Here is a 17,488-nt window from a genome sequence, read left to right as displayed (position 1 = left end):
ACAATAATGGATCCGGTAGGAAGAGCGGGAGGGCTAGTGGTGATGTGGTGTGAAGAAATCCAATTGGAGATCTTGGAGTGCTCGGCTGATTTTATAGATGTATCTTGTCGAGAGCTAATTAGTGGACAACACATGAGGATTGGCTTTGTGTATGCTTCAACAAACTATTGGGAAATACTTACTTTATGGCAAAGGATGCAGAGAATTCATACTGAAAACGTCTATCCGTGGGTTTGTATGGGAGGTTTCAATGAGATCCTCTACCACTGGGAGCAGATAGGGAAGAGAGAAGCGGACTACTACCGGCTAGTGGCATTTCGAAGGATGTTGACAGATTGTGAGCTCATGGATGTGGAGAGTAAGGGTTGTGCTTTTACCTGGACAAATAATAGAGAAGGGGAGGAACTAATCCGAAAGCGGCTAGATAGAGTTGTGTGCAATATGAACTGGCGTGTCATGTTCGTGGAGGTGGAAGCTATTGCACTACCGGCTATTGGCTCGGACCATAGCCCTATCTTGCTATCGATATACCCCCAAAGAAGAAAACAGAAAAAATTGTTCAGGTTTGAGGCTTTTTGGCTTGAAGGTCCGGAATGTGATGAAATTGTTAAAAAAGCTTGGAGAGGCCACAGAACGAGCAACCAAAACATGACAAGCAAATCAGATGCAGTGAGGAGGGCATTAACTGAATGGAGTAGGAGGAAGTTCCCGAATGCACATCTTCAGATTACCAACCTTATGGGCAGGCTCACTATGCTTACTAATAAACCAAAAGGGGAAGCCAAAAGAGAGGATATTCAGGAGACAAAAGAGAAAATTGAGATGCTGTGGAGACAAGAGGAAATGTATTGGAGCATGAGATCTAGAATTAAATGGCTGAAATGGGGCGATAAGAATACAAGATATTTTCATGCTACCACAATCCAGAGAAGGCAGAGAAACAGAATCACTACTTAAAGATTGGGGAGGACAAATGGACCCGAGACTATCGAGAATTAAAAGAACATATACAGGCCTTTTATCTATCGTTGTTTTCCACAGCAGGGCCTACAAATATACAACCAGTGTTGAATCAGTGTCCGAACCTAGCTAAGGAAGGAATGAATGAGGCTCTAATGGTTAAGGTTACAATGGAAGAGATTAAAGCAGCGGTGTTTCAAATGGGGGCCACAAAAGCACGGGGACCGGATGGGCTAAATGGACAATTCTTCCAAAAACATTGGGAGCATGTGAATCAAGATGTGTACGGAATGGTGGAAAGTTTCTTTAATACTGGTCTTCTTGACAGGACACTAAATCGCACACACATAGTAGTGATCCCTAAAGTTATGAACCCGGAGAGCATCAACCAATACAGGCCGATCAGCTTGTGCAATTTCAGCTATAAGATTATTTCTAAAGTTATGGCTAATAGGCTTAAAAGTGGCTTCCCGACCTTATTTCCCCTGAGCAAAGTGCATTTGTCAGTGGCCGGCAAATACAAGATAACATCTTAATTGTACATGAAGTCTTACATCAGCTAAGAGTGCGGAAAAGGGTCAAGAAGTTCCAAGCAGTCTTGAAGTTAGATATGCAAAAGGCCTATGATAGGGTGGATTGGGACTTCCTCTATTCCAGTATGATTCAGATGGGATTTTGTGAGAGGTGGGTGAATCTTGTTAGACAGTGCATATCCACAGTCTCTTACGGAGTTAGAGTAAATGGGGAGACTCTCCCATATTTCAATCCTACTCAGGACATTCGACAAGGTGATCCTCTTTCCCCTTACTTATTCATCATTATGGCTAACGCTCTGTCATCGTTAATGCACAAAGCAGTGGAGGACGGTACAATTAAAGGAATCAAACTCAATAGGTGGTGCCCGACCTTATCGCACCTACTTTTTGCAGACGACGCTGTCTTTTTCCTTGACGGGTCAACTCAAGAATGTCAAAATGTGGCAAATATCCTGAATCAATATTGCCAGGCTTCGGGACAAGCGGTTAACCTGAATAAATCAGGAATCTTCTTTAGCAAAGGATGTCCATAGCAGGTGAAAAATAGACTAGCCGAGGAGCTTAGAGTGCTGGTAATTGAAAAAATGGGGAAATACTTGGGCATTCCATCGGACTGGGGCCAATCAAAGAAAGAAATGTTTGCATGAGTGCTTGCAAGGGTGCATTCCAAGCTAGAAGGATGGAAAGAAAGGCTAATGTCGAAAGCTGGCAAAGAAATCCTCATTAAAACAGTAGTCCAGGCGCTCCCTCAATACGCAATGTCAATTTTTAAAATCCCGATCTCCGTTTGCAAGGCCATAGAGAGAAGAATTGCTGCATTTTGGTGGAAGCAGAAAGCTGACAAAGAAGGGATTCACTGGAAAAGTTGGGAAACTTTGAAGAAAAGAAAAGACTTGGGAGGACTGGGGTTCAAGGACCTTATCAATTTGAACAAAGCCATTTTGGGGAAACAAGCCTGGAGACTGGTGCATGAACCTGAAGCTTTGTGGAGCCAAGTTTTGAAAGGCCTCTATTACCCACAAGGACAGTTTTGGCATGCAAAAAAAGGCCACCGACCATTGTGGGGTTGGCAAAGTCTGATTGTGGGAAGAGAAGCTATAGAAAAGGAAGCCAGATGGAGAGTCGGGGATGGTAGGAAAATTAAAACTAGAGAGGATGTATGACTCTCTATAGGGAAGATTTGGAGGTCCAGCAAGGCAGAATGAACCACAACAGGTGGCTGACCTTATCAACCAGGAAACCCACGAATGGAAAGAACAAGAATTGAAAGAAATCTTTCAAGAGGAAGTGGTGAATCAGATATTGCTAATCCCTATCAGCACATCTCCAGTAGAGGATAAATTAATATGGGCAGGCACCAAATTAGGAGATTATACGGTCAAAGGGGGCTACAACCGCATCCGAATGACAGATAGCATGCAAAATAATAACAACTAGGCCTCATCATCATACAAGCCACCTAGAAACCTATGGACTTCAATTTGGCAGCTACCAGTTTACCCAAAGATACGTTTCTTCCTATAGAGCTTATGTCAAAATGCTCTCCCAACTCGGGAAAACCTCTACAAACGCATGTGCGTACCTGACCCTCTTTGTCCCATCTGTCGCAACCATCCTGAGACCACAGAGCACCTATTCCTGCTATGTAAATGGACAACCCAAGTCTGGTCAGATTACAGAATATGCATCAACATACAGCTTGCCCAAATTACCCGTATCGAAGCATGGCTGGCAACGTACCTCGCAATCGGTCTGAACAGTGGAACGTCCTCCCCACCGGCATGCATAGCCGACTGCTTATGGCAGATCTGGAAAGGGCAAAACGCCCTGATTTTTCGCAAGCGGAAGCCGAACCCGTGGTTGGTGGTAGAGGAAGCCATTAATACCGGTAATAGCTACACAAAGTTCGCCATCATCAAAGAGAAAACACGAGGCGAAGGTGAAGGAGCCCCAATTTTGGAAGCCGCGGAAGGAGCTGTAAATGGAACGTGAGTAGCGCCTGGAGCGCCACATCGGGGAATGTATCTGCTATGGGGACTATGCCGAGATACGAAGGGAGGATGATCGATGGGTTCGCCAAGGGTATCCGGGCACCAGGACTCCTCCGCGCCCGAAACCCTAGTCGTTCAAGAGTGCCTGCAACACGAGCTCAAGAAGGCGAAGCACAGAGACGTCCACGAACTAAAGGAGGGGAAGTACAAAGAAGTCCACGAACTTGGAAGTACAATAGTGGAGTTCAACTCTGACTGTTCCACGTGTATTAAGTGGATAATGGGCCTTGAAATTAGCCCATGGTCAATCCAATCGGTCGTCTAAGACTGCCAAAGCTTATTAGTCCAATTACCGCACGGATCAATCTCTTTTTGCGGCCGAGAAACGAATCAAGCCGCCAATTGCCTAGCCCGGGCCCATCAAAAAGGCCTTCTCAAATCGAACTGGCTCTTGTAACCCCCTTCTTTCCTTTTATCAATACTTTGTTCGGATATCATGATCTCTTGTAACGAACTATCTTCTAAGTAAATGAAATTACAAGAGCTTTATGACCAATATATATATATATGTATAAGAAACTCTCGTCTTTGTCAAACGCGAGGGGAAACTGTGAGATGCATAGTTCAATAATTGCTATACCATGTGTTAACCGGTGTGCTTTGCGCCTCTAGCCACCTGTTTTCCCCCATTTTTCCTGTATTTAAAATCAGAATCTAGTCAACTAATTTGCGGGTTAGCGATGTATTGCAGCACATCATGCATTCTGTAATATGATCAGTTCTCACTCTTTGTATCGGAACACTTAATTTAAGGTGTTCTTCGAGTTGAATCGTATGGGGGAGGGTTGACATGGAGAGATGTCAAAAAGCAATGCCTACTTGCAACGGAGGCTCCGCAATGCCTATTGAAAATACCTTTTGTTTAGCTATAAAAGTCTCCATCATGATAAGAACTCAAGTAGAGAACTTGCAAATGGCTAGAAGAAGGCCCCGTTTGGTTCAAGATTTGGAATGCTCATTTAGGTTCTAAAGTCCCCCAGTCAAACGCAAATGGTGTTTGATAACTTTTTTATTCACTTTTTGGAAGGATGCAATTGCATTCAATGCTTCGAACTTTGGCCAATGCAAGGTTTGAAGGTGCTTTGGGAAGTTGCATTCTCGGAATGCTCATCCCTGGTTTAATGAAAATTTCGGAACTTCCCATTTTACCCTCGTTTATCAAGTTTACTTCCATTTTTACGCCTTTTTAAAACAAACCCTAAAGACCACTCTTCTCACGTCTCTTCTCTCTTGCTATTTCACTCTCCACAGATCATCTTCGCTGTGACGCCGCTCACCTCTCTTCACTCACGCCGCTCACCGCTTCGTCGCTGCCTCTCTTCCCTCACGCCGCTCGCCACTTCGCCGCTAGCCTTTCTTCCACGCTCGCGACGCCGCTCGCCTCTCTTCCCCGCTCGCGACGCCGCTCGCCTCAACGCCGCTCGCCTCTCTTCCCTGCTCGCGACGCCGCTTGCCACTTCGCCGCTCGCCTCTCTTCCCTAAAGGTATGGTAGTTTCTCCGATTTTTGGATAACTTCGTGTTGAGCATAACTTGTAAAAGCTTGATTTTGATTCCGTTGCCTACTATTGTTGTTCTTGATGAAGTTCTTGAGCGACGGATTGAGAGTGTGTTATTATCAGACGTATTGTTGCTGATTCGCTTTGCTCAAATCGGTTCTATATGTTCGATTGCTTATGTGCTTTGCTTGGTATTCCCTGTATTGGTAAGAAAGGATGACCCAAAAACTAACGCAAATTCTGGGGAAGTTCGTCTTTTTCAGTGGGTTTCTGGTGCATGAGTAGTTGTGGGGAAGTTCGATTGCTTCTTCTGCTATCCAACATATGATAGTCATATCCACACTTACATTCCGCTTTTCAAGAAACTCTTCGTTAGGCATTTCTTGAAGAGAAAATGAGCTTTCTGTTTTGACATCAAGCCCTGCAGTGCAATGAAAAAGAGCACAGTTCTCAGAAGAAAATCAGTAAGCTACATTAGAGCAAACAAAGATCTCACTTCGATAATGTCTTTCCATTTTGTCCTCAATCACCGCAATTTTATGTTTGTGTAAAGCTTGTAAATTGGCATGTTGATGTGCTGTAGCTGGTGGATTTTGTGCTATTGTTGTCTTCATGATATAAACTATCACAAAAGGTAAGTATCTTTATTTATGCAGATAGTCCGTTTTGGTTAGACTACCAAAAGAGTTATTTTGTTCTGTCAAATTGCTATAATTGCCTTTAGTTCGCGACAATTTTTGTCATACTTAATGTTTTTCATTCTGCTCTGGAAAGTATACTTTTTCCCTTGCAATACTCACTTCCTTTACTTTTAAAATACTTAGATTCTATTTGTGTGAATTAGTCATCTATCTCAACTAAATAAAACTATTCATTTATTTTCTAGACCTTCCGGCGTGACGAAGGACAATGGATGTAGCAAATGTGCTTCACTGAGCTATTATACTCCCTGCATATATGATTTGAGGCATCCGTGGTTAACGAAGGCAACTCGTCTAGGAATATCGAGCAACAAGAAAACAAGCATTTGAAGCGGCCATCAGCAGGCCAGAAAGAACCCTTAATAGTTAGCACTCTCCAACTCGCAACAGCTTATATAGGCCCTATGGAACCTTGGAGAAATATTAACTTTTTCTTGTACGGAGATATATGAACTTGATGAACTGGAAATGATACATGCTTGAGATTGAGACATGAAAATTTGCTTCATTGTATGCCTCAGTAGAGTTGATGAGGTAGATGTTCGTATGCTTTTGTTAAAGTTGACTGCTTTTCATTCTGCCTTCTTGTTATCCACTCCTTTCCAAGGAGGGAAGTCAGAAAAATCAGCATTTACACGTTGAGGAGAGTTAGAAAAATTAGCTGTTATGTTCTGTACATGAAATTGCTTTAAGCGTGTCTCGAGATGTAATGAAACAAAGCAATTTTCCACAAATACCTTCACTTTTATCCACCGACAGATCCACTGATGTTGCTACACGATGCCTACATTACGGAGGTCTCTGTGTGCATTTTAAGCTCCCGAAAGTTCTTGCACACATTGGCATTTATACTGGTTAAATAGAGACAGCGAGCACCTGCACATTACGTTCCTTCCCTAGCTATTACAAGAAGCACAAGTTGACTGTCAGGAAGCAGACTAAAACTCTCTTCTAATCAAATTTGTATGAGATGAGATATCATAATAGTTGTTGCAAGCTACGATCGAACTTGTAGGATGTGATTTTTTTTTTCTATAAATGTTAATATGTATTTTTACATTGCTCTCAACGCGAAAATATAAAAGTTACGATCATTGTTTCTTTTTTTTTTTTTTTTAAAATTTAAAAATTAAAATACTTAATTTGGTTACACCAAAGAGCTTTGCAAATATATGTTTACCAAACAGTCTAGCATTTCTCCAAAGCCCATTTCAGTTATAGTTTACCAAACAGTCTAGCATTTTTCCAAAGTCTTTTAGGCTAAAGATCTTTGCATTTGGCCAAAGGCTTTTCCCAAATGCTGAACCAAACGGGGCCGAAATGAGGAACACTAGTGTGGTCATCTAGAGTTTTTTTTTTATTACGCTAGGGCTCTGTTTGTTACGTGGAAAATGAATGATTTGGCAATCTTTTTCCTAAAAATGATCGATTGCATTGCTTGTAAGAATGAATCGACGGAATATATTTTCATTGTTCACGAAAATATTTAGACATAAATTGTTGTCGATAATGCAAACTTTTTTCATTGACTAGTTATTTTTAGCGATACAAACTATCATTTTCAAGAAGATGGTTTCCAAATCATTCATTTTTAGAGAAATAAAGGGAACTGGGGCAATATAGATGAGCGAAACCTGAATCTGAATAATTTTTCAGCCTTTTTTCGGTCAAACCCTTAGCATATTCTCTCTCTCTCTCTTTCTTTCTTTCTTTCTTCAGAATTTGCACCCTGGCCTCTAATCTCTTTCTTATTCCCTACCAAGAAACCCCAGCCACAACAACTTTTCCGCTTGGAGATGAGCAAAACTCGAGGGGTGTAGTGATCTTGATCTATAAGACTTACGTTAGAGTTTTGATATGTTATGTATAAAAAAGTTATCATAACGCTAGTTTATCGTGGTGTACATTCAATCGAGTAGGGCGTGGATTTAAACAAGAGCTCGACTAGGGTTTCACTTTGAGCCGGTTCACACGAATTTTGGGAATTTTAAGTTCGATTTCGTGGTGGGATTAACCACTCCAAACCGTCTCTCACGAGAGAAAGGATTTTTCGAGCAATACCTTATCTCTAGGGATAAAAAGTGAAACTTCGTATTTACTACAAATGACACATTCTTCCAATTCTTAGTTTGACCAAAAAAGCTATAGGAGAAAAGGAAACGAAAAAGGAAAAGGAAAAGGAAAAGAAAAACCAAAGTAGGGGATATGAAAGTTACAAAAGGGAGAGAAACCATTTGTTGCTTGTAATGGCAGAAAATATGTGAAAGGCAAAAATAACCATCATCGCTAATTTTTATGTGAATTGTAAATAACACTAAAAATTAAAAAAAGGATTAATGCTATGAAAACCCCCAAATTGATACACATGTAATAGGTTTACTCCAAACTAATTTTTTCGATCATCAAAAACTCCAAAATGGTACACATGTGACAAATTTAACCAAAATTAATTTTTTGACTACCAAAAACCTTAAACCGGTACACGTGTAACATATTTATCTTATGTTAATTTTTATTAAATTGAATTAATATCTCGAAAAATTATAAACTAGTACACTCGTGACAAACGGTGGGTATAATCTCAAACTGATACACCCGTCAACTGTCACGTGTCATTCAACTAAAATTTAAGGGAACTAACAAATGGTTAATTTATGAGAGGTATACCAATTTGAGATTTTTAGTGGTCAAAAAATTAGTCTACGTGTAAGTTTGTCACATGTGTACCAATTTGGAGTTTTTCATAATATTAACCAAAATAGACCGAGATAATTTCTAAAAGAATTGGAGAAATCAAATATTATAGACACCCAAAACATATTTATCTGGTTATTGTCCAGAGTGGAGTAAATTAGAAGACACCAAAGCTTCAAATTCTGATATTTAGATTCGAAAATATCTTTTAAATGGAGAAAAAGAAAAATCATGGGATATTCTCAATTTTTTTTATGATCCTTAGTCGAAGCGTGAGTAGGACGCACCAACCACGTAAATTTGACACCACTTTTTTTTTTGTCAAATTTTTTATGGCCAAAAGGTGAATCGCCACCCCTCGCTCCCCATTTAATGTGAGCCCTAAAAAACCAGCAAATCGACCTCACCATAATCCACTGAAAATATTTTCCCGACCAAAAAAAAACAAAAATAAAAGAGAGGGAGGATTATCAAGTAAATACAATAAATGGCATTCGACTCACAGAAATGGATTTATTAAAAAAAAATGGGAATAATAATAATAGAAAAAGACAAAAAGGAAATCCCCAAATTTCGAGGCTGCATTTAACTGTCATTTGAATTAAACTCCCTCATTTCCCACCTCTGAATCAATCAAATAGAAGGAGGAGGAAGAGAGGAAGGGAGGAAGAAGACGACGCAGGAGCAGAGGAGCAGAGGAGCCGGCGCCGGAGGAGGAGGAGGAGGAGGAGGAGGATCCGAAGCCCTAGCTCGGGGGGCCTTTGTCTGCGTCTTCCTCGCGGCTGTCATCTCCTCTCTCTCTCTCTCTCTCTCGCTTTCGATTCCTCCGGCTCGATCGATCGTGAAGAGCCGGTTCCTAAAACCCTAGGTCTTTTCTTCTTCCTTCGATTTTGGGGGGGTTGGGTGGGTGGGGGTGGTGGGAATTTGAGAGGATGAGCGGGCAAGTGGCGGCTTCTTCCGGCCCGCGGAGGACGAGCCTGCAGCAGAAGCGGGGCCCCTTGGCTTCGGCTTCCAAGAAGTCGCTTCCAACGGAGAACGGCAATGGCGCGGTGGCCAACAACGGCAACGCCTCCAAGCCCTCTTCGCCTCCTGGCCAATCGTGAGTTTTCTCGCCCGCCCGCTTCTCTCGGGAGAGAAAAAAGAAACGCGATTTTCTGGCTTATTTAGAAGAAAACAAGAAATGAGCTTTTTTTCCAAGTGTTGGCCCTTGCTGTATTGATGGGGTTTGTCAATTATAGCGTGTCCTTGTTGCGACGGTGACATGAGGGGTGTTGTCATGTGAGCTTGAGCATTATTGAGACATCTTACATGATGATTGGCTCGATTCAGCAATAGCTGAGATACTTGAGAGTTGAAATGTGCCTGATTGTTTCTGTGTTCTTGATTAAATTGCTTCAGTTCCGTTGGGGGAGAGAGGACCGTGAAGAAGCTGAGGTTGTCTAAAGCCCTCACGATACCGGAGGGAACTACCGTTTCCGATGCGTGTCGGCGCATGGCTGCTCGCCGGGTTGACGCTGTTCTGTTGACTGATACCAATGCTTTGCTCTCTGGGATTGTTACTGACAAGGTTCGAACGTTATGATGGAAATTTTCAATGTTTTCTTAAAGCTTGCGCAGAGTTTTTGTCTTGATAAGAAAAATATGTTATTTATGCATCTGTCGGTCAGGATATTGCCACAAGAGTCATTGCAGAGGGGTTGCGACCAGAGCAAACTATAGTATCCAAGATAATGACGAGGAATCCCATATTTGTTACTTCTGATACTTTGGCTATCGAAGCTCTTCAGAAAATGGTCCAAGGTAGGTCTTTTGAACTCTTAAGTCTTAAGTGTGGTTTTTATTTGTCATAATCAATACTACTGATTTTGGTGCTTACCAAGAAGAAGAATGTTCCTGGTAGATGGTGAACTAACTGGTCCTCTGAATTTGAATCTTTTGTGCTTTTATCCGTGGTGATTTTTATTTAACAGTTAACTATTGACACTGCCTGTTCAAGGTTTAATGATGAGAGGGATGTTATGAACTGTAACACAATGATAGAAAGGGTAAACAGTGACCTTTCATAAAGTTACCGGGAAACTTGTTAAAAATCTTAACTCTGCTTCTGCACTATGTGTTATTGTACATTGTAGCATGCACATGCGCAATTTATTCTTAAGGCTATTCGTGGAATTAGAACTTGTAGAGCTTCTTCATTTTGATATGTCTCGGTTTTATCATTTCATATTTTCCTATGCATGTCCTGCTGAAAAATTCAGGTTGACATAACTCATGTTGGAGATCTATTTTATCTATTTTGTCAAAAAAAAGAAGAAAGGAATTCATGGAACATAGTTTACCCTTTCGCTATTTACTTATTTTGAAGTACTTTTTTCCATTCCAATGAACAGGTAAATTTAGGCACCTTCCAGTTGTGGAAAATGGTGAAGTCATTGCATTGTTAGATATCACAAAATGCCTCTACGATGCTATCTCTAGGATGGAAAAGGCTGCTGAGCAAGGGAGTGCTATTGCTGCTGCTGTAGAAGGAGTCGAACGCCAATGGGGAAGCAACTTTTCTGGTTGGCTGATTTTTTCCTACTAAACGAGAATATACCTTCCTGCCTGACTAGAATGTATTTTGACGTAGTCATTGGTGCCTTAAATAGTAGAAAATTTTACATTGCCAGATTAGGAGAGGGGAAAGAGGAGAGGCTGGGGGGGGGGGGGGGGGTCGTAAGAGTTAGTGGGTGAGAAAGATTTTTTTAAACAATTATTTTGCACATCCTCTGTTCTTTTTTGCTCTATTTATTTATTCCCATTAGGATGCTCCTGCTAGGGTGACCTGATAAATGTTTAAGAACTACTTCAATAGATAAACTAAAATTTGGTGTTAAGAGTCCTTAATATATTTTCTTAATATGGCTACATTTTATTTTATTTATTTTTTCATATTTCTAGCATGGGGTAAGCCTGAATTTTGATCCTTCCTTTCTATTTGCCGACAAATCTGTAACTCTTATTTTGTTCTATGGATTTATCTCAGCTCCATATGCATTTATTGAAACACTGAGAGAGCGGATGTTCAAGCCATCCTTGTCAACTATCATCAGCGAGAACATAAAGTACCCCTGAATTGTGAATTTTTGATCTTTTATGCGTGCCATCTTAATGGGCTTAGTTAAGTGGTTTTCTGGTACTAAGCGCATATATCATCTATTTTCAGGGTTGCCATTGTGTCACCATTGGATCCAATCTATGTTGCTGCTAAGAAGATGCGGGAGTTTCGGGTCAATTCAGTAATCATTATGACAGGAAGCAAGATACAGGGGATACTCACGTATTGTTCTTTCCTTGTCTCTGTCTCCGCCTATTATCCTACTATTAGGATAGCTCCCGTTCTCACCATATGATGAAGTCTATTGCTTACGGCTGCTTTTTGCTTCAAATGCAGTTCAAAAGATATTCTTATGCGCGTGGTGGCTCAAAATCTTTCTCCTGAGTTGACTCTGGTTGAAAAGGTTAGTTTTCTGTTCGAGTCTGCACTCATGCTAATCTTGTTTTCCGAGTTAAGTTCGGATGAGTTTGGCATCTATTTTAAAAGTAAGTTTCGGCTGTCATTGTTTTTTGAAAGCAAGTTTCTGTTATCATTGTGGTTTCTGAATCAATTGTAGCAGTGTACAGCAGTAAATTAAGTGGAGTCTGAATTGTTTATCAGCTCTCTTAAGGTCTTAGCAAAATGTTGATTGTTGTTGTCTGAGGCTTAGTTGCCATATATGAGCACTGAGATTTTGCTATAAAATTCAAGGGCACTTACCTACTCTTTTTCTGTGGGCCACCAAATAGGGATGTTATTGGGCCGGTTTTTAGTCTGTTGATGATCACTTTGTTGCTGTTTGTGCAATATTGAGATCATCATTTTTGATGTGCTGCTCATGGTTCTCCCTGCAAACTGAGTCAAGTTTTATTTTGGTGGCTCTTGCTCTTGTGTGGACTTTTACCTCAGTAAAATGATGCATCTTTTCCCCGATGGTTTGGAGTGTTTTGATGGTTTTGTAGGTTGTGAAGACTTAGTCTCAGATTGCAATTTCCTTTGCATCTCGTGTCTGTTACAAACTTGAGACTTTAAGTAATATCGGTACCTCAAAAAATGCCAAATTGTTATAATTAATGAACAAGCTGCCTTTTACGTTTAATTATTTTAGGTGAGATAGGATATTGTTGGTCTAGTACATGGAATCAATCTGATAATTTTTATGGTCTGTCTTTCTTTCCCCCTCCCCTTTTTTACTATTAAATATTCTGGACTTGAGCTTATTTTCTTTTTGTTTGGTGACTCTTATGAATTTGGTGGTACTTCCTTTTTACCAAATTCTACAGGTAATGACGGCAAATCCTGAATGTGTGACGCTAGAGACAACAATTCTTGATGCATTGCATATTATGCATGATGGAAAGTTCTTGCACCTTCCTGTCCTTGACAAAGGTGGGTAAAATTTGTCATGTTTTTTCCAATGCAATTTGCATGAATAGTGAGTTAAATCTTTATTGCAGAGGGGTGTATTGCCGCTTGTGTGGATGTGCTTCAGATAACTCATGCGGCAATATCCATGGTAAGTCTATTTTCTGAAGTAACAGGTGCGTGTTAGAGAGTATTTTAAATATTAAAGCCAACTTGATATGATTATCATTTAATTTGACTGTGGTGCAACTCAAAGCAAATTTTGCTATTGTAGTGCCATAATATTCAAACTTCATTAGCTCGCCATTGAGGCATATTGACCCTTGCCACCAGATTTAGGATTGAGATACTAGTCTATGTGCTAGTGGCCAGGGTTGTCCATGTTTTAGGATCTCCAATTTGGGAAAGATTTATCTGCCACAAAAAAGTTTCAAGCCGAAAGGGAATGAAAGTGATATAGTTAAACCTTCAAACTAGATCAATTATGTCGGCTTGTTTTGGTTTCGCTTTTGGTTCAAATTGCTTAGTCAACACCAAGATGTTCTTATGCATTCAATCTGAAAGAAAGAAAAATATCACGAGTTCCATATCATTCCTTACTCATAAAAATTACCGTGGTTATTGGTTTAATAAAAATCACTTTTTTTTAATGTAAATCATTGATTATTTACTTGCTTTAAATCTGTAAGTGGACCTGAATATGAAAATTCTATAAATAGGTTTGCTTGGTTATTGTAGTTAATTAAGGAGAAAGTTAAACCAAAAATAAAATCAGGTTAGCTGGTCAGAATGAGCCCTAAAAGCTTGAAACATGCGGCATTCCCATTGCTCCGGTTTAATGTTTCCAGCAGAGATAAATTTTATTTTTGATGTTCCAATGATCTGTTGAGCGAGCAGGTTGTTTTTTTAGGAAAATACACTATATATTGAATCATAGTTATTATTTATTTAAACCTGTAGGTCATATGGCAGTATAAGTAAATGACTCTAAGGAGTTGGATCTTTTCCCATCTATTTGACAATATTATATGATTTTGCAAGGTTGAGAACAGCTCCGGAGCTGTTAATGATATGGCAAACACCATGATGCAAAAATTCTGGGACTCAGCCCTTGCTTTGGAGCCGCCAGATGACTATGACACCCACAGGTATCACTTCATATGTAAGAATGAGGTCTACGTGGAATGAGTACATACAATGTAATGCATATACTAAAATTTGTTCAAATTCTGATTTCTGTGAAATGTTATAGTGACATGTCAGCTGCGTTGCCCTCAGAAGGACCAGAGAGCACCAAGTCTGCATATCCTTCCCTTGGTCTGGGAAATTCATTTGCATTCAAATTTGAGGACCTTAAAGGTCGTGTGCACAGGTTAAATTGCGGTGAGTATTGCTAGGAACAACATTTTACAGTACGAATAGAACTTAAGACTCGAGCATCTCCCTCTTCAGGACCAATTAACCTGGTTCGCTGAGGAACAACTTCTATTCTATCTACTAAGACATCATCTGAACAGTTCTCTATGCATGATTTAACTTTCTATGAGGGCATCATCTTTAGGACGGTAAAATACATTGAAGGATCTATTTTCTCACTTCTTAATACAGGACAACAGATTGATATTCATGGGGTTTGATTTAATTGTTGGGGTAAAAATATCATACGGTCACAATTGTGATGTACTTGATTTTTGGAGGGTTTGTTGAATTAATGGTTGTATTGGTTTGGCTATGATAGAACTGCTTAATTCAAAGCCTGCAATTTCTAGTTTTAGCAGCACCAAATGAAGTCTTTCATCTTGTCATTAGGTACTGAGAACTTAGACGAGCTTCTATCTTCCGTGTTGCAAAGAATTGGAGTTGGTAATGATTCGCAGCGACCTCAGCTGTTGGTGAGTTCAAATTGATGTAGTTCACTCTGTGCATCTTATACGGCTTTCGTCAGTCCAATGTGGTTACTAATTCCAATTAATCCATTTGGCATGTTTCATTTGTCAATGGTAGTATGAAGATGACGAAAGTGATAAAGTTCTATTGGCCACTGATGCTGATCTTGTTGGTGCTGTCAGCCATGCAAGATCATCTGGACAGAAGGTATCTTGTTTTCTTTCTCACTGAGGCAGGCTGTGCTTTTAAGCATATCAATTGGAAAATGATGGAACGAGATGGATTTGCCAGATTTAGTTATTGGTTAGAGAAAATCTTTTTACCCTCTTTGGGACAGAATTTCCTCTGTTGTCATTGTGATCATTGAGATACTGATTAGTTATAATTCTTTCTTAAATTTGCCATTCTTCTTCGAGAAAGATTATATTGTACCGATCATTATTTATCTGATTTGAACTGTGAAAGGATTTTGTTGGGATGGTGTTTAGTCAATGTAAGGACTATAGATGTGTGACTCAGGGAACTTGACAAGGATTAAAAAGGAAAGACTGAAACTTTATGTCTGTTATCCTATGCCAAGTTGCAACTCTTAATATCTTCGTTGATCATTTATTGCTTTTGCTATCAAATGCGGATTTGTACCAGCCTCCACTTTGAAGTGTATATGGCTGAGTGAATAGTGATCAGTTTATATTGCTACCTATCACCTTTTTGCATATTCTAATCAGTTTTGTTAATTTTGATGCCCTACCTTCTGTCTTGGTCCTAGGTTGTGAGGTTGCATCTGGATTTTTCGGAAACCAGCCAGGAGCTAAGATCGCCCCCTGCGACAGATGTGATGATGCTGAAAAAGAGCAAGGGGATGTCGGTGGGTTCTGGAATTCTGGCAGGCGCAGTCGTCTTGACGAGCATTGGCATTTTGGTCTACTTAAAGCGTACGAAACTGTGAAATTTTCCCGTCGGAGTTACTTTTGTCTTCTTTTGGGGTTCGGGGTGGATCAGTGAAGCCTGAGCCAAGATGGTTTTTGACCAATAAAACCAAGATGGTTCACTCCATTATCAAGTAATTAATTACTGGATAGATGATGATGGATCCTATAGGGGTGGGTGATGAAGAATGACTTTGGTGGGCTGGCTTCGCTTTATTTTGTTCCTCGTGTAAATTACTGAAATCGAGAAAGCTTACTTCTGGCACTTGAAGAGAAAAATCATATTGACAAGGCCAGAGCTGTTATGATCTCCATTGCAGGGACTATTACTTTTTTTTCTTCATCCTTTTTTTCTCTGACATTTGAATATGAGTAATGTTGAAGACAATGAATAGGTAATCAGATAGGTCTCTCTAGTCTAGAAGACACTCGTCTTTCAAGATGGAAATTTTTTGGCCTCTTTCTTGTGAAATGCAAGGTGAATTATGAGATGTAGGTGATTGTTTTCAGCCAATAAGATATATGCATGATTTTTTCGGCCTGATAAGTGCTCGGAAATTGGTCTATAAAACTAGTAGACGGACTGATGTTGTGGAACTCTTTGGATAATTGAATTTAACTTTTGTAAATGTATATGTTTAATCTGTCGCATCACTAACTACAAGTTGATGTATTCAAGATGAGGCCATGTCTATTCTACCGTAGATCCCTAGCCAAATTTGAAATTATGGAGCCACATTTTGTTGTATAGCCATAGTTTCCTTAAATTTCTGTAACAGTTGCTTCCTTGCAAAAGAATTACCGATGTTCATCTAAATTGAAAGTTACTTTAGAGCATATAGAGAGTCGGGTCAATTTTCTTTACTACAAAGTAAGTTTTTTCCCATAACAATTTAGTAATTTTGTGAGAAAATGACATAAATATTCCTTATACTTTGATCCAATGATCATTGTCATCTTAGACTTTTAATTAATTCAATGTGGTTCTTGAACTATTTCTAAATTTTCAATCTAGTTTGGGAACATTTCATAACAAAGGCAAATCAATCTTTCAATACTATTTACAAGTTTTCATAATTATTACTATTGCCTAGTTTTTAGAATATTTTTTCATTTCAAATTCATTTTCTAAATCAATAAAAGATACGCTATCTTTTTATTAAGTTTTTAATCTTTATATATATATATATATATATATTACTATAGTTCCATTAAAGTATAGTTTAACGCATGATCTTCGTAATAACAAAAATATAACCTCACTTAGAGTTAAATTGTATACATATATATATTTTTTATTTCATCAAAATATTTAATAACGATGTTAAAATATTTATGGATTTCTCGTACTTATAATATATTACTCTAAGGATAAGTGCAGAGAGATTTATTGAACACAGTACAACAATGATACCTTAACTTTAAGAACTGGTTTCCTTCTATCATTCTGTTTTGTTTTCTACTCTTCCGACGGGCTTAGAGAAGGCCTGAAGCCAAACCGTCCATGGGCTTTCACTTTTATTTTATGGAGACTGTAAGCTAAATTATACTTAAATGGATCCATGTTATATTTATAAAGATAAAAAAGATAAAAAAAAGTAATAAAAAGATAGCCGTATTTTCAAGGGTTAATACCATGAAAAACTCCGAATGGTACACATATGATAAATTTACCATAAACTATTTTTTTACCACAAAAAACTCCAAATTGGTACACTTGCGACAAATTTACCTTCCGTTAGTTTCTGTTTAATTTTACTATTAAATTGCTGAGTTGGATGATACGTGGCAA

At 39.2% G+C, this 17,488-nt stretch overlaps 1 protein-coding gene across 1 annotated transcript; it reads left to right on the top strand.

Moving 5' to 3' along the window:
* Positions 1-9,343: 9,343 nt before the first annotated feature.
* LOC115689711 (CBS domain-containing protein CBSCBSPB3-like) lies at positions 9,344-16,187 on the top strand. The gene is made up of 14 exons (XM_030615849.2): positions 9,344-9,538; positions 9,838-10,006; positions 10,107-10,239; positions 10,830-11,000; positions 11,465-11,543; positions 11,645-11,758; positions 11,873-11,939; positions 12,799-12,904; positions 12,973-13,031; positions 13,922-14,028; positions 14,133-14,263; positions 14,690-14,772; positions 14,885-14,974; positions 15,537-16,187. The coding sequence occupies exons 1-14, from the start codon at positions 9,372-9,374 to the stop codon at positions 15,714-15,716; spliced, it is 1,656 nt and encodes a 551-aa protein (XP_030471709.2). The 5' UTR covers positions 9,344-9,371; the 3' UTR covers positions 15,717-16,187.
* Positions 16,188-17,488: the final 1,301 nt, after the last annotated feature.

The sequence above is a fragment of the Syzygium oleosum genome, unplaced genomic scaffold (genome assembly GCF_021117445.2).
Source record: "Syzygium oleosum isolate NSW1041296 unplaced genomic scaffold, Sole_v2.1 Sole_v2.06, whole genome shotgun sequence".
Lineage (NCBI taxonomy): Eukaryota > Viridiplantae > Streptophyta > Magnoliopsida > Myrtales > Myrtaceae > Syzygium > Syzygium oleosum.
This window is presented reverse-complemented; position numbering and strand designations above follow the sequence as displayed.

Bases quoted from the DNA above. Each gene is read 5' to 3' on its own strand.
- LOC115689711 (XM_030615849.2), top strand. From the start codon at position 9,372: ATGAGCGGGCAAGTGGCGGCTTCTTCCGGCCCGCGGAGGACGAGCCTG. The intron at 9,539-9,837 runs GTGAGTTTTCTC...AAATTGCTTCAG, and splicing joins TCTTCGCCTCCTGGCCAATC to TTCCGTTGGGGGAGAGAGGA. The intron at 14,264-14,689 runs GTGAGTATTGCT...TCTTGTCATTAG, and splicing joins TGTGCACAGGTTAAATTGCG to GTACTGAGAACTTAGACGAG.